This window comes from Batrachochytrium dendrobatidis (assembly GCF_000203795.2).
Source record: "Batrachochytrium dendrobatidis JAM81 unplaced genomic scaffold BATDEscaffold_16, whole genome shotgun sequence".
NCBI classification, from domain to species: domain Eukaryota; kingdom Fungi; phylum Chytridiomycota; class Chytridiomycetes; order Rhizophydiales; genus Batrachochytrium; species Batrachochytrium dendrobatidis.
The window spans coordinates 45,497-60,641 of record NW_006281114.1 but is presented as its reverse complement, the minus strand read 5'-3'; the positions used below and the strand labels follow the sequence as shown (position 1 = coordinate 60,641).

The 15,145-nt window shown below is 40.0% G+C and overlaps 5 protein-coding genes across 5 annotated transcripts; 3 read left to right on the top strand and 2 right to left on the bottom strand.

Annotated features, from left to right (window-relative positions):
* Positions 1-77: 77 nt before the first annotated feature.
* On the top strand, positions 78-5,727 carry BATDEDRAFT_92253 (uncharacterized protein; the record flags this gene model as incomplete). Its single annotated transcript, XM_006682449.1, has 5 exons — positions 78-1,685; positions 1,762-2,160; positions 2,289-2,536; positions 2,613-5,231; positions 5,334-5,727. The coding sequence occupies 5 exons, from the start codon at positions 78-80 to the stop codon at positions 5,725-5,727; spliced, it is 5,268 nt and encodes a 1,755-aa protein (XP_006682512.1).
* Positions 5,728-6,323: 596 nt separating this feature from the next.
* Positions 6,324-8,826, top strand: BATDEDRAFT_14566 (Signal recognition particle receptor subunit alpha; the record flags this gene model as incomplete). Its single annotated transcript, XM_006682297.1, has 6 exons — positions 6,324-6,530; positions 6,747-6,926; positions 7,083-7,460; positions 7,523-8,273; positions 8,348-8,433; positions 8,524-8,826. The coding sequence occupies 6 exons, from the start codon at positions 6,324-6,326 to the stop codon at positions 8,824-8,826; spliced, it is 1,905 nt and encodes a 634-aa protein (XP_006682360.1).
* Positions 8,827-9,002: 176 nt separating this feature from the next.
* Positions 9,003-12,640, bottom strand: BATDEDRAFT_92106 (uncharacterized protein; the record flags this gene model as incomplete). The annotated part of the gene is made up of 12 exons (XM_006682408.1): positions 9,003-9,761; positions 9,834-9,884; positions 9,969-10,050; positions 10,144-10,252; positions 10,338-10,378; positions 10,446-10,601; positions 10,719-10,897; positions 10,969-11,568; positions 11,661-12,014; positions 12,120-12,284; positions 12,445-12,491; positions 12,607-12,640. The coding sequence occupies 12 exons, from the start codon at positions 12,638-12,640 to the stop codon at positions 9,003-9,005; spliced, it is 2,577 nt and encodes an 858-aa protein (XP_006682471.1).
* Positions 12,641-12,761: 121 nt separating this feature from the next.
* Positions 12,762-13,374, top strand: BATDEDRAFT_27988 (uncharacterized protein; the record flags this gene model as incomplete). Its single annotated transcript, XM_006682319.1, has 4 exons — positions 12,762-12,827; positions 12,884-12,960; positions 13,036-13,129; positions 13,198-13,374. The coding sequence occupies 4 exons, from the start codon at positions 12,762-12,764 to the stop codon at positions 13,372-13,374; spliced, it is 414 nt and encodes a 137-aa protein (XP_006682382.1).
* A 16-nt stretch (positions 13,375-13,390) lies between these two features.
* BATDEDRAFT_92105 (uncharacterized protein) lies at positions 13,391-14,799 on the bottom strand (the record flags this gene model as incomplete). Its single annotated transcript, XM_006682407.1, has 4 exons — positions 13,391-14,056; positions 14,136-14,224; positions 14,291-14,399; positions 14,530-14,799. 4 exons carry the CDS (start codon positions 14,797-14,799, stop codon positions 13,895-13,897), a joined length of 630 nt encoding a protein of 209 aa, XP_006682470.1. The 3' UTR covers positions 13,391-13,894.
* Positions 14,800-15,145: the final 346 nt, after the last annotated feature.

Genomic DNA, 15,145 nt, shown 5'->3' with positions numbered 1-15,145 from the left:
CAACGAATTTATTCGCAAGTAAAATAAGGATCCATACAAGTGTTCCATCTACGTGAATACGCTGTAAATCAATTGCGATGGTGGTGCAGTTCTTGGTCGTTGCTCTGCTGCTATCTCCTTATCTACCCAATGTTTTCCCTTTGCTGGCATTGCTGGGTGCAATTTCGTTTTTTCTATTGAGTGCAGGCTATATCATGTATTCGCAGCACTCTCGCTCCATTAACAGCCAGTCCAATGTTGAGCGCATTCATTCAAAGTCTAATGTCCAGCATGCTAGTGTCAATGGCATCCATTTGAAAAAAGGGTTTCCCAGACTTGTTCGTCTTCCTAACAATTCCTTGTCCGTATCTTCTAGAGCCTCTGCTCCATTAGTCCAGCCAGCATCTGTCGTTCTTTCTTCAGATATACTTCGATCTGAACCTACATGGACTGCAGAACAGGAACTAGCTAAACAGATTGCTGCTGCTACACAATCCCCACTTGGATTTGATACTGAGTTGGATGCTGACAAGGATCAGAATGCTGATACTAGCAATAACACATTGCAGTCGAGTGTTGCCACGTTTTTATTCTATATTCTACACAATGAACTCTTTGAACCAGCCATAAACATGTTTCCAGGAATTTATTCAAGCTCTACAGTCACCAGCACACTTCCACCCTCTACATACACAATGCACTCAGGAAACTCACCAATGGATGCAATCATATTTCAAATTGCTAATCGAGCAACTGCTACTTTGGATTCATCTGCACAACTTGTACCCGATTGTCTGGAAAATCGCTTAAAAACTGATACAGCTTTAAAAAACGAACCAACAGTACGACAATTTGGTATCTCAAAAAACATTCCACAGTTCAACCCGTCTCAATCTATACTTTCCAAGCAAAAATCGTCAGATCAATGTCCTATAAACCCTTCGGATCGTAGTGCATTTAGTAAATTGTTTGGAAGTAGTCAGATTGAATATGTGAGCAATATGGCTTCAAATACCATCAATCATATGCGGATAAACAGGCTTCATGAACGCTTATGGATTTTGTTTCTCAAAGTATTGCAGAAACATGTCAAAGAATACCGCCAAATACGACGAGATATTCAAGCAGAATTGACTGCATCGCGCACTGAGCCCTTGACTGGGCTTAAACCATCTGCTCCAGATCCGCTTTCTGAGTCCACTAAATCAGGCGATACGCATGGACTTTTTTCAGATTCAATACCACATCCTAAAATAACAAAGCCCAGGCATTTGGACGACTTTAACGCATTTTTGGGTGATGACATGGATGATGCATTGATGTATAATAAGAACATGGACAGTCTTAATGAAAAAATATGCATGCGCATGTCTGGATTGGGTAACTTGCATCCGGCCGTAGGAAAAGGAGACTTTCATGAACAATCGTATCTACGGAGCACCTTTGATCGTGTGTTTGAAATACTGAGTCGCGACTCTTGCACCAAATCATCTCTAAATAAGTCGCCTCGCTCAAGCTCATTGTCTAAAACAGAAGATGCCACAAAAACTCAATCTTCTCAAGTGCCGTACACCGACAATGCAAAATACTCTTCAAGCAAACTTATGCAGATATTGATGCGAGAAGTAACAGTATGTCAGATTGTATGGCCATTTTTAAACAAGTTTTCACAACCTCATCTGATCAGTCAGATTTTAATAGACAAGGTATTGCATTGGAGATGTTTGATTGTAGGGTTGTGATGATTTACTAAGTTTTGAAACCATTATACATGCATCATAGGCACAACGTCAAATTGCATTTGTCAAGGCAGCCAAGACATTTCGCAGTCAACTTGATTTGTGTTATACGCAATTCCCACCAAAATTCTTGCTTCCAGGTCGTGGATGCAGTGCCAGCTTCTCTGTAACTACACTGGGTGAAAAGCAGCGTCTTTTTGAATCTTTGTCCAAATACTCGCGAAAAGTGCGATCATTGATAGATATCAAAGCTGTTCAACATGAGATTATTCGAGAGCTAAAGCATGTCCGCGAAGAAGCTCACGAGCAAGAACGTGATCCTCGTTTGTATGATCAGGCCGAAGAGTCTAGAAGGTATATAAAGGCACTCGAGGTTTTAAAAGTAAAGTTGGACAAGAAAATTGCAGCATTGACAGCTTTACAAGGAGAATCAACTTTACACGTAAGTGCTTTTACTATGCTTATATCTTGCAAGATTTTGTCTTGCTGTTTCTTATGCAACATTTTACAAGTCAAAAAGTATATTTTTATAAAGTGCAAGCTATTTTTTTACTTGATTTTACCATTTAGCGCACCCCAAAACGTATCATTTCAATCCCTATCATGGGAATGATGAATAAACAGGAAAAGCCAAATCAATTTGAAAATAGAATTGAAATTTCACTTCAAAGTATTCTAGACGAATATGCAAACTCGGCAGAGGATGGCCGTACAACAACTTCCAGTAGCATATACTATTTTCTTGATTTTCTTGAAAAGCATGATGGTGGATCTGGCGTTATAAAACTTCGTTTCTGGTTTTCCGCGGAAAAGCATCGGTATTCAATGGCTTACTATTATTTGATATACATATTACAAACTGTTTTTTTTAAATCAATTTTTTGATGTTTATAGTCGGACAATTTGGAGAATAGGCTCGGGGTTAGGATGGAAAGAACTGCCAGCTGCTCAAAGTGACTTTGATATTCTTGAACCAGTAGAAGCCATTCCTTCAATCGCACATGATCGACTTAGAAAAGACGCTTTGCGTATATTTCGCACTTACCTAGCACCTTGTCCACCAACTGCTGCACAGATTCAGGTCCCACAGAATGTGATTGAATCCTTTCATCGTTATCTCAAACCACTTTTGCGATCTGATATGAATGACTCATTCCATGAAGCAAATGATGAAGATTACAACTGTGTCACGTTAGCTCAACAGACAGTACAAGCCGATTTGGAAAAGTTATTTAAAGCATTTTTGCATTCAGAATCTTATTTTAGATGGTTGAGCGAGCGCGAACGGGCCAAAGTTGCTCAGCGTGACCGAGGAACGGATATAGCATTAGGACCACATAATACGTCTAACCATCCAACTGCAAATCTGAATGTTCTTAACCAATCTTCAGTAAAAAATCCAAGCAACCCTTCCGCCTCTGGATTGCTTCCTGTCAACCTAGGTTTTACAACTGCTGGTGGTTCAGTAAGTGGTACACGGGAATCAGGTTCAGGATTAGCTGGTGAAATGGGTGGGCCTTTTGCTTCAGTTAGTAAATCGGCTGCTGGTGATTTGCTGGATGACACAAAGCTACGGAACTTTTATCAAAGCGCACTAATGACTGCATTAACCTATGAACTCGATGTTGCTGCAGCCAAGCTTATTGTTACCAAGCGAACTGTTCAAAGTGGGGTTATTGTGACGTCAAAGCCTGACCATGTGATTTCAAACGCTCGTACTGGGATCAATGCGCAGTCAGTGTTTGATATGAATGCGCTTGATTCTGATATTATCACACTTGAAGAGGCAAATATTATTGATGGTGGTGATCTCATTGATGATTCAGAACTTGGACGTGGATTGACAGTTAAAGAGCAGGACCAAGATGTAGATTTGCCTGCGCCTGGAGAACTACTTACAAGCATCACCAAACTTCAAAAAATCAAGGACGATATCGATAAAGTCATGTTACAGATTGATACCATTGATATGATATCTTGGCATATCAATTATTTGAATCAAAAAAATGCAGATAGCCAGACTAATATAGATAGCAACGATGAAGAGACTGCCGATATACCAGTGTCGCACCGAGCAACTGTGCTGAATATTCTTGATCACACCAAAGAAATATTGCATTTAGATATTGGCGAGCTGTCGCGCCAGAAAGCCAAATACGAGAGTCAAGAGCAACGAGAAGCAATTGTGCCTGGGCAGTGTAGTATTAATCTCCAAACTGTTGATGAAGATTCTACTGATCCCCGGGATGATTCACGCAGTTATCTTGGCGGTAATGCATTAGGGTTTGGTAGTGGTGCATTGAATGCAAGTTCTACTAATATGTCTACTGCAGCTACTGGCAGCTATCGTGTCATTTACTACTTGATTCAAATTGAACGCATTGATCAAAAAACAGGATGGACAGTCAAGCGACGGTATAGCGATTTTGATGCACTACATCGTAAATTAAAAGAAACCTTTCCCATTGTTGCCGATTTTGATTTTCCCGGAAAACACCATCTCGGAGTATTTTCGCTCTCTAATAAGCAAGAAGAAGCTAGACGGAATGCACGTATGATAGCTCTTCAGCGCTATCTCCGCCGACTTATTGACAATCCATCCATTTGTCAATCTGACTACTTGCGTGATTTTTTATCATCGACTTACCAGTCTGTGCGTCGTAAGGGACTTTTTAGATCCCATGTAGAATCTACAAAAACCGGCCCACAAAACTATTCAGCGCCTGCCCAGAATTTACTTCGGAGAAAATCACGAAATGTTGCCATGGCACTGGCACAGCTGGCTTCAAAACCCCTCAAAGCAATAAAATCTGAAGGAAACGATTCACTTTCCAACAGCAGTGGATTGACTGTACCGCTTGACACGACGGCTGGTAGTGTTTCTGCGGTAAATCCGTTTGTGCAGGGTACTAGTAGTACCACGGCGATTAATTCTTCTCGAAAAGTGCATCTGGCTTCATTTTTTAATGGTAGTCGGCATCGCAAATGGGGAAAAGACGGTGCGTCTGCAGCAAAAGCAACGGTGAATAGGTTTGGTGAAAACAAAGATGCAGACGACGGAGATGGTGATGATTTTAACGACGAAGACAGTTTTGGAACGGATGAGGCAGAAGCTAGTGATGGAGTTGTTGATGTGGACGATGATGCAGACACCAATTCATCAGTTCGAGCATTCGTATCACGTTCACCGTCCACCAAATACAATGACTCGTGTCTTTTAAACTCCAACGGCGTGGATGTTTCCAAGTTTACGAGCGATTCCAGTGACGATTCCAATAATGAAGACACATGGGCTGGTGGTCATTTGCCAGACTTGCTATCTGATGATGTTAGTGGACTAGATGATCCGAATGATCCGATTTTATCAAACTCGTTTGTACAACCGTTGATTGATCCCTTGTGTGCATTGCTGATGGAAGCGTTTGATTTTAAAGAACAGAATCATTGGTTGAAGCGAAGCACAGCGTCAATGCTACTAATGGAAGTTATGGGTGGTACAAATGCATCAGAATTGTAAGTTCTAGAGAGTTGATTGATGTTTCCTGTCCAATTCACTATCTAACAATTTAATACTGCTTTACAAACTGTGTTTATGCTTTGCTTGATACTATTTAGCAACGATCGTCGAATCTCTATACTGTTAATGAACATGCTCAAGGGTAATTCTATATCATGGTTTCTGGAGACTTTATTTTCCCCAACCAACCCCCAAACAGGCTTGTCCACCCCAGCTCCGGCTTCTTTTCGAAGCACGGTCCCGTTTTATAAGTACCTTGTAGGTGGAGTACCTTATATTTCACCGAGTCGTCAACACTCTATCCGGATCGAAGCCAAAACCAAAATTATTCAAGCTATTCCAGAAGTGTTTTTTCGAGTTCTCGGGGCAGATATAGCTACTCAAGGAGCAATCCGATGTTTTGAAATGCTTCAAAGCGTTACTTTAAACAAGAGTTTGATGTACAAACTGCTGGATGTGTTTTTAGACACTATTGTGAGTGAGTATGGTTGACGATTGAATATTCGATCATGTTGATATTGTGATTTAAAGCCGTATTCACGTAAGATGGACACCGAGAGTGGTCAAGTACATAATAAACCGTCAGTCTCATGTTTGATTGGTACCAATCTTGTTGGAAAAGATTGTGTTTTTTGAATTTTAGCTCACTGGTCTGATCATTTTTGTATTCCTGTTCCAATAATTTCTACACTCAACATTGCTTAATCTGCCACTTTCCTTTTTTCAAACCGACCATTACAAATATTGTGCGATGAGTATGGAACATTTTCAAACGCATATCTTATTTTGAACAACACTTTATTCCACAAAGCAACACACGGCGCGAGGATTGAAACTCCACAACTCCATATTGCTCATTCTTACCAAGACAAACACTCGATTATAATAAAGAATGAGCTCGTGTGTTGAGCCATCGCAACCACCAAAAAATCGAGTGTTTATTACGCCAATCTTTAGTATGAAAACAAGAAAGATTCAGTCATGAAAGATTCTCAAACATTCAAAATCCATACAAAATCCACTTTACTTGGTCTTCAAATCCAATTCTGGTGGTGACTTTTGGTGGTTTTGAATTCAATTCTCAAGATATGATCGACCAAATAACAATTCTCACTCAAGGAGGTGCAGTGCTGTGGACTAGAAGACTCTTTTCTACACAGTCGAATACGCTCGACCTAGTCAATGCTCTTATATCCAATGTGCTTCTGGAAGAACGGGCTGGAAAGGATGCGTACCTTGTTGACCCGTTCCTATTGAAATGGACATTTGCCAACGAAGTGGGTTTGGTGTTTGTGGTATGTGGTTTGATATCCGGTAGATTCTATACCTGTACGTTCAAGACTTTCAAAAGATATATCTGGATTAGTATTTGGGAAATAAATTCATGTGTATTGGTATCCAAGCCTTGGTATTGAACATGCAAGATCACTGCATGCCATGTCCACTATATTGTCCTTGGCAAGCTGATTTCGTTCCATGCAATCACATATACTGAATCAATTCAATTGTAGGCTGTTCATCAAAAAGTGCTGTCGCTTCCATACATTGACGAGTTGCTCCAAGCCATCAAATCTACATTTTGTAGCCGCTTCAAAAATATTATTGGCGACATTTCTCATATTGACGAGTATGCCGAGTTTGATGACGTATTTGATACAATCCTAGATGCTGTAGAGGAAAAGGCTAAAGAGGTAGATACCTACTCAGTTATTGAGAAACACAGATGGATAATTCTGGATTGGAATTTTTGAATGCATGTTGAAACATCTTGAACTAGTATATATGGCAGTAACATTTTTGGTATGGGGATTTGACTGTTTTATGGTGTGACTATCTAGTCTAAAAAGGCAAAGGTGCCTAGATCATTCAAGGAATCGCGCAAGTACACCAACACTCTTGAAGGATCACAGCAAAAAAAGTCAGACTTGGCAGTATCAGAATCTGTATCTTTGGATGCTGCTTCTGGAGATCCGACTACACAAACTAAAGCAGATGAATTGGCTTTAAAACTAGAGAAACTGGCCAAGCGTGGTGTATCTAGTCGTAAAAATACATCAAAGAAATCAAAACCACTTGTATCAGAGACTGCATCGCCGTCATTGGCAAAAAAGGAAAAACAGATGCGTGCATGGGATGCTGCGGGTGGTTCCATGTCTGTTGATAGCAATCAGAAATTAGATTTTAGCGATTCAAAGCAGGATAGCGAAACTGTGTTGCTGAATTTAGTGCGTATACATTAGTGGTGTTTGCATTTTTATTTAAAAAGTTGAACTGATTTTTGGTATAGGTGGGCCACTCATTGGGCACACGAAGTGCAGATGGATCGTATGAAGCACTGGACATAGACAGACCCGCCGAGACTGCAAGCGAGAATGAAAGTGATGATGCAAAGGATCAAGACAGTTCCACTGCACATTTAACTATTTCAAAATCTAGCACATCGGGAGGTGACTTGTTTTCATTTTTCTCAAAATGGGTATCAGCACGCACTCTTACCGAGGTGGATTTAGAGCCAGCACTGATTAAAATCAAGGAGCACTTGATCAACAAAAATGTAGCGGCAGATATTGCATCTCTATTGTGCGATTCTGTAAAATCTGGTTTGATTGGGAAAAAGACTGGTCCGTTTAAAGCTTTGAACACCACGATTAAAGAGCTTATGGAGATTGCGCTCAGTCGTATTCTTACACCGAGCACATCTACAGACGTTTTGCGTGAAATCAATGCCGTGAACAACAAGAGCCATAGTGGTAACAGACTTTCATCAAGCCATGTTGGTCGCCCTTATACGTTTGTGTTTGTGGGTGTCAATGGCGTAGGAAAAAGCACCAATCTTTCCAAAATCTGCTTTTGGCTGTTGCAGAATAAGAAACGAGTATTGATTGCTGCGTGTGATACGTTTCGATCTGGAGCAGTGGAGCAGCTGCGTGTGCATGTAAAAAATCTCAAAGCACTTGAAAAGGGTGCTGTAGTTGATCTATTTGATCGTGGATATGGAAAAGATCCTGCTGCAATTGCAAAAGAAGCCATTGCATATGGTAAGCAATAGTTTCCGTGTGCATTAAAGCTAGATTTAGCTGAAGCATTGACACTATTTGTGTTTATTGTATAGCTACTTTGGAAAGATACGATATTGTACTTATAGATACTGCTGGTCGAATGCAAGACAACGAACCATTGATGCGGGCTTTGGCCAAGGTATGACTCGACCCATTATTTATTTCCCGGTATTGCCCAAGTTTACCTTTTTATATAATGTTTGGTGTATTCTTCAACTGCCAAATTTAGTTGATTTCCACCAACAACCCGGACAAGATTCTTTTTGTTGGCGAGGCACTTGTGGGCAATGGTGCCGTGGACCAACTTACTAAATTCAACCAAGCCTTTCGCGACTTTTCTGGAATGCGTGAACCCCGTCAAATCGATGGGATGATTCTGACAAAGTTTGACACAATCGATGACAAAGTCGGTGCAGCACTTTCAATGACGTACGCAACGGGTAAACCTATTTTGTTTGTAGGCACTGGACAGACTTACACGGATTTAAGAAAGCTGAATGTGAGAAGTGTTGTCAGCTCTCTTTTGAAATAAAAAGATAATGCGGAGACTGAGTTAATAAAGTTGATATATTTAGTTTTTTGTCTGTGATAGGTTATGGAAATCTGCCATCAGAATTCAATGGGTTTCAAATCAATGAAATCATTGAAAAATCTATCGAATTGCAAGCAGCTGTAGGTTTCGCCAAATACATGGCATTTATCAAGCATTTATGAAAATGGAGCGGTAGGAACATTGGAGGTTTTCCCGTAAACTTCAATGTCAGATTCGTCACTTAATATAATATCAGAAAACTTTACAGTAGAATGTCCAGAATGATTAGACACAGCTTTTGGAGCAGTGCATAAGTCGGTTCCTAAAGCATCGCTAAACACTGTTTGAAAAACATCTGCGTCAGTCGTTGTATTTGAATCGTTATTTAAAGGTTTAAGATCCGCATTGCCAGGTAATTGGGTAGAGGTTGTAGATTGCAGCTGAGATACACTAGGAACTGCTGATATTGGCTGCGAGGATGGTGCAATAAAAATCTGCGACACATCACTAGCTTGGGTAAACCAAGATGATCCAACTCGTTTAGCAACAGAAAACATATCACCGACAACTCCATTGCCATCCTGACCAGCAGAAGCCCGGTTTAGATTTCTTGATGCATCCATCAGATTAGGAGTAGAATTTGTTTGTTTAGGTTGAATATCTATACTCAGACGAGTTTCAGATCGTTTGGCAATTAAAGATGCTTTAAAGGAGCTTCCGCTTGCACTGAACATGGACAGTTTTCTGTTTTTTTCTGAATCAGCAGAGGACAGAGTTGGCGAAATCAGTTGCTGTTCTTCTTCATCGTCTCCATCGCTATCCAGCTCGTTGGGTGATTTTGCAGTCATACCAACTCCATCTGGCAGATCCTCCGCAGAATTAGCTGTTGAAAGAATGTCGACTGAAATAATGTCATCGTAATGTACAAGTAGATCCTGATTGTTTACAAATATTAAAGGTACATCTCATGTATCAAGCGCAAACTGTTGAAAGTAAACGACACTTACTCGCAAAAGACGGCCACGATGCTTGTCATGAACACTAACCGAATTTTCAACCTATACAAACATATTAATAAACAAGCAAAAGCTTGAATTGCAGATTGCAATGAGTTGATTCATGCAAATATCACACATGCTTACCTCGGGACGAAGAAAGTAAGGCCCAAGAGCAATCGCCAAATCGGTAATGCGCGAGTCCAACGGATCCAAGTCAGAAATCAAACTAAAGTACAAATAGTTTGCAGAATTGAACATATCAAGCATGTTAGTACATTCAACCAATCATATACATTAAAATCAGCAAACAAAAACTAACGATCGAATACGAATGATTAAAAATGAGAGCGTATGAAAGTGAGCCGATGACATTGTTGCAAGAAGACTTCGAAGCGAGTTGAGTCGCATAATGCCCACATCCTCAGATTCTACAAAAATTGAATACACAGCTGGTAGTTAGATTTGTGCCACAAATGATGATTGCTTTATGATTACAGTCACAAAATAACTCACTGGATAAATACAGTAATTTCAAGGGTTCGTATAAATCGTGACTGCAAGTTCAATATAAATGCATTGTCAATATTGTATCAAAGCTAAAAAGCCATCATAATCTATTACCTGCAAACAGAACTAGGAAGCTCCATAAGATATATTCGAATCGCACCTATGATGGCGGATGGTGGATATTTTCGAAGGGTTTTCGCCCTCACCTTTCCAGAATTAAGCTCATTTCGAAGTGCAATGACACTGCCAAGATTTTGAATAGGAAGCAGCCTATAATTCCAATTCAAACACAAAGGGTATAATAGCTGTCAAAACTCTATTTTAAACAGCAGCATATTTAATCAAAATCTTCACACGTGTAAATGGTTTAAAGCGTATACAACTTGCCAAAACTCTAGATGCTTGTGAGGCTGCTTTCTTGGTGATAGAGCCGAGGAGTTTTCTGGTGATTGAGCTTCAATGGTTGTTTCGGAAATATCGTCAAGAAATTTGAAGCTTTTTCTCAGTATTGCTGGTACACGATATCCACTTTTGGAGTGTAATACATCTAGATCCAGACCAAATATCTAGGCATAACAGATATAAGCTTCCAGTCATTCTACAGATTTTGATAAGCAGTCCATTGTGCAAAACGTACCACATCGTTTGGTCCTTGCAAATACCTTTCAAACAAGTGGGGAATGGACGGTCGCACACCGGTACGATCGCGTTCAGCAAGTACCTGAGTTTCTTTATCAGCATCGAGGGTTTCCAAAAACAAAAACAAACGCTCCTGAATACCACGAATAATATGAACAGGAATTTTCTCTGTTTCTGCACAAGTCGATAGAACATCCTTGATAGTGCGAATCCGCTCACTTAGAATTTTCTGGATAATGTCCATGAATTCTGCCGACAAAATATCAAGCGATTGTCGAAGAGTTTCGACTTGCATGATACTTTTTTTGTACTCACGTTCGCTTTTCTCGGCTTCGCGAATCGCTTTGCGATGTGGAACTTCATTGGTGACTTCATATACTGATCGTTTCCACTGGTAGTTGAGTGAAGGAACAAAAGTGGCAAAACGGCCATTTATGGCGCGAATGAAACCACTAGAGTGAAGATCATTGAAAAATGCAAGAGCATCATTTTCGTCAAGTCTGCACTTTGTCTTTACGTAATGGAGCATATCTGTTCCTAAATAGCAGGATTTGTAAGCCCCCAATATTGAGCCCACATCCTTTACATGGTAAAAAGCCTGTCAGTAATTTGCAAGATGATCAAGATGGTATAGAAACAGCAACACAAGTACTTGTATTCCATGATGCATTTGTAATAAGAATGTCTTACAGTACACTTGACGTCGCGCTGTATTTCGGCAATAAAATCATTAAACTCGCTCACAGTCAAGGATCGTAATCCGACATTAATCATGATTTCCATGACAGGCATATCTCCACATATGGGAGATTCGTTGAACCTGGTAGTTTTTTCTGCAGCCTCGATGCTTTTTTGCTTGTATAGCTGTCTAAGCGTTTGAACTTGAGCAAGGGCCACATGGTACTGTTTGGCAAGTGCATCAATACTGTCCATTTTTGGAAAACATATCTTACGAGCATCTTCGTTGAATTGTTTTAATGGCAGCAGTACTTTAGAAATCTTGCTTGCAACGTCTTGATGCGAGTTTGAAAGTGAATGCATTTCCTAATATCAAGCGAGTTCAATCCATTCAATATACATGGATACAGTCGAGGATGAATTAGATTCACTTTTCAAAGCAAACAAGTCGACCCTGACCAAATAAGATACCTGTTGGTATGTACAAAATATATTAGCAATCAATGAATCGTCCTGACCAAAGCCATCAGGCCGTAATGGTTTTCGAGCCAGATCAGCCAGACGATTTGCATAGTATTCCTCGGCAGCAATGCGTTGCTGAAAGAAACTCAACAACTCTTCAACCTGAACAATATCCTACAAAATAAACGCATTCAATATTTTTAGTAAAAAGGAATGGCAGGATGCTTTTGACAGCAGTTATCTGAAAATCATATTGCCATCCATGCAGATAACAAGTGCCACATTAGCAATGTCTTGAAGACTTGATGTCCAATTGACAACATAAACAGCTTACAGCAACCAGTCGAGCGTGCAGTTTAGAAACCCCGAGTATTGGGTTATCTAATACAAAATAACAAGATTAGTATGAGCGAGTCCAACAAATAGCCAAGACTCGAGTCTTGAAATGATTGTCTTGAAGAACACAAGACAAATCAGACTCGTCAATACAACCCACCCGGAACACCCCAAAACCAATCCTGAAAATGCATTGGCGAATAAAGACCAAATGACAGCTTTTTAAGCAACAGACCATCAACGAACCATCAGCGAGCCATCAGGTAAATTTGACGATTGTAACGATTCCAAGTGTTATCTCGACTGGAATCGGACATGGCCAACACTCGGAGTGATGCGGTTACTCAAGACCTTTCTGTCCACACAGAACAGGAAGACGAGGTACGCTTTACACACTTTGTATTCTGGTCAATATGTTACTAACTGCTTGATTCAAGTGGGAAAATGTCGAGTCTATTGTTGTTCCACAACATATGCGTTGTACTGCTTCTACTACTACATCCTCAACAGACAAGTATGTGGTAATAGTCTAGTATAGTTGATCAGTAGTATATAAATGTATATAACCTCTTTATTTAAATGTGTCTAGTTGGGATAGTAATGCAGACAAAAGTGCATCCTTCACTGGTGGGTTCCAAGTGGCTATAGATTCAGGCAGTTCAAGGACAGAGTATGTCCCACAGGTAATATCAAGTCTTGTCTGAAATCATTCAATGAATGTGATTGAGTTCTGATTACAGCGTTGTATTAGATTAAGCTGTTGAAACGGAATCCCAATCCTCCAGCACAGTCGCTGACTCCATCAGTAGTCTCATCTGCCACTGCACCTAATTCAGCAATGCAAAAACCGCTGTCTGAGCGTGAAGCAGAATACAATGCTGCCAAAATTCGTATATCTGCTCAACTAGACAAAGAGTATCACAAATGATAATGCATGCAACCTGCGCCTTTATCTTTTCAAAGATACCATCGTTGCTTGAGCAACTGCAATCTAATAAGCTATTTTACAAACTGAATGACACGTTGAGTTCACATCAGATTACTTTTTGGAATTGGTGCATGTGCTGCTTAATGAAGACTATTTATTGTAACTCTTCGTGCTGAGTAGACTTGGTAGTGGTATCGTCTTCAGTAACCGATGCATCGAGACTGGTGGTGTCTGGCTGTGTTGGCACCTCGTAGATCTGAGTTTGCCGTTGTATGCGCTCGGCTTCCTGTCGAGTGCGGTGTTGCATCATTCTGGATAGGGTAGGGAAAAGTGCACTGGTTTTCGGACTTTTAAGTCGAAGATCGGGTGGGAGATGAGGATCAAGTGCTGATATAGATTTGACTAGTCGATCTAGAATTTGCAAGGTTTTGCGACTTTGACTCCGCACGTTGCTTACTATAAATGATAGTTGGGTTGTTGAATTCCATCAAACTCCAAATCAGCTAAATATAGCTGAATGTCAAGGTATACAAACCAAACTAACCAGGCAATCCAACATGGTGTAGTTACCTTGAGTAAATTGATCTACTGCAGATCTTATATGAACATACCGCTGCGCAATAGTATTGGCCACCATAGCAGAAAATTGATCCAGCTTGAGTATGTTGTTTTCCAACCGTTTCTGGCATTGTTTATATACTGTCAGCAAATACACGCTCATCTATATCAAACAGACACTTGCATAACTACCATTGTATTACCTGATCTTTACATAGTTCAGATGAAGATTGACATAAATGTCTTTGAAATGCATGTGCAATCTTGATAAAGGGTTCTGGACTGATTGTCACTTTCACAAGCAAAAGGTTGGTGTCAAGATGAAATCATTTACAAATTGGTCGGGTTAACTACTTACAACTAGGGTGAATTGACCCAGAGTGTTTACGAGCAGCCAAAGATCCAAACAAACTGGCCCATTTGAATGGCTGGTCTTGTACCAGAGATGATCTTAAAAATGGCTCAAACTATACAACAGAAATCAAATAAAGGAGTCAGATTCGTATTGTCATACTGAAATAGTAAAAATAGACTTGTTAAATGACCGAGGATAATCTGCACGAATTCGTAGCAGGTTGATTCCATTTGAAATGGTACCTTGGGTATTTGATACAGCTTGTCTATAATCATTCTCCCCTCCTCATCTAAATCACTAGTGTTGATGGTAGCTTGCACAACATTAATGATGCCAGTAGCATCTGTAGAATTGGTACTGTCAACTTTGGATGGAGTAGCTGCCAATTGCTCAAGGTTCATGTCGGTATTTACTCTTGATAATGCCATAATATCACTATACGGTCCTTCTATCTCATCATCAATGCTGTCTTTAGAGCTATCTTTGCCAGATGCATTCAATCCTGAACTCATATTTTATGTGTCGGTAAAAGTTTGAATCGAGATTTTATTAAAGAAACTTATCTGAGCTTGATTGGATGGTAACATTCATCATCATGGTCAAGTATTGAAACCCATGCATGGATTGTATCAAGACTTTGGTTTTACGGCCCTATTCACGCAAAACAGAGCATTGAATCACTGAACAAATGTTTACATTGCTGTTTCAATATATTACATCTTGACACCTGTTCAATCTCTAATCCTCCTTTGATCACAAGTAGACAGCGAATGTCCGACATGGAGGAAACCGTTGTATTTCCAAGATGCGACATCTTTATTCTCTTGGATTAGAGCGCGAATGTATCTGATATTAGAA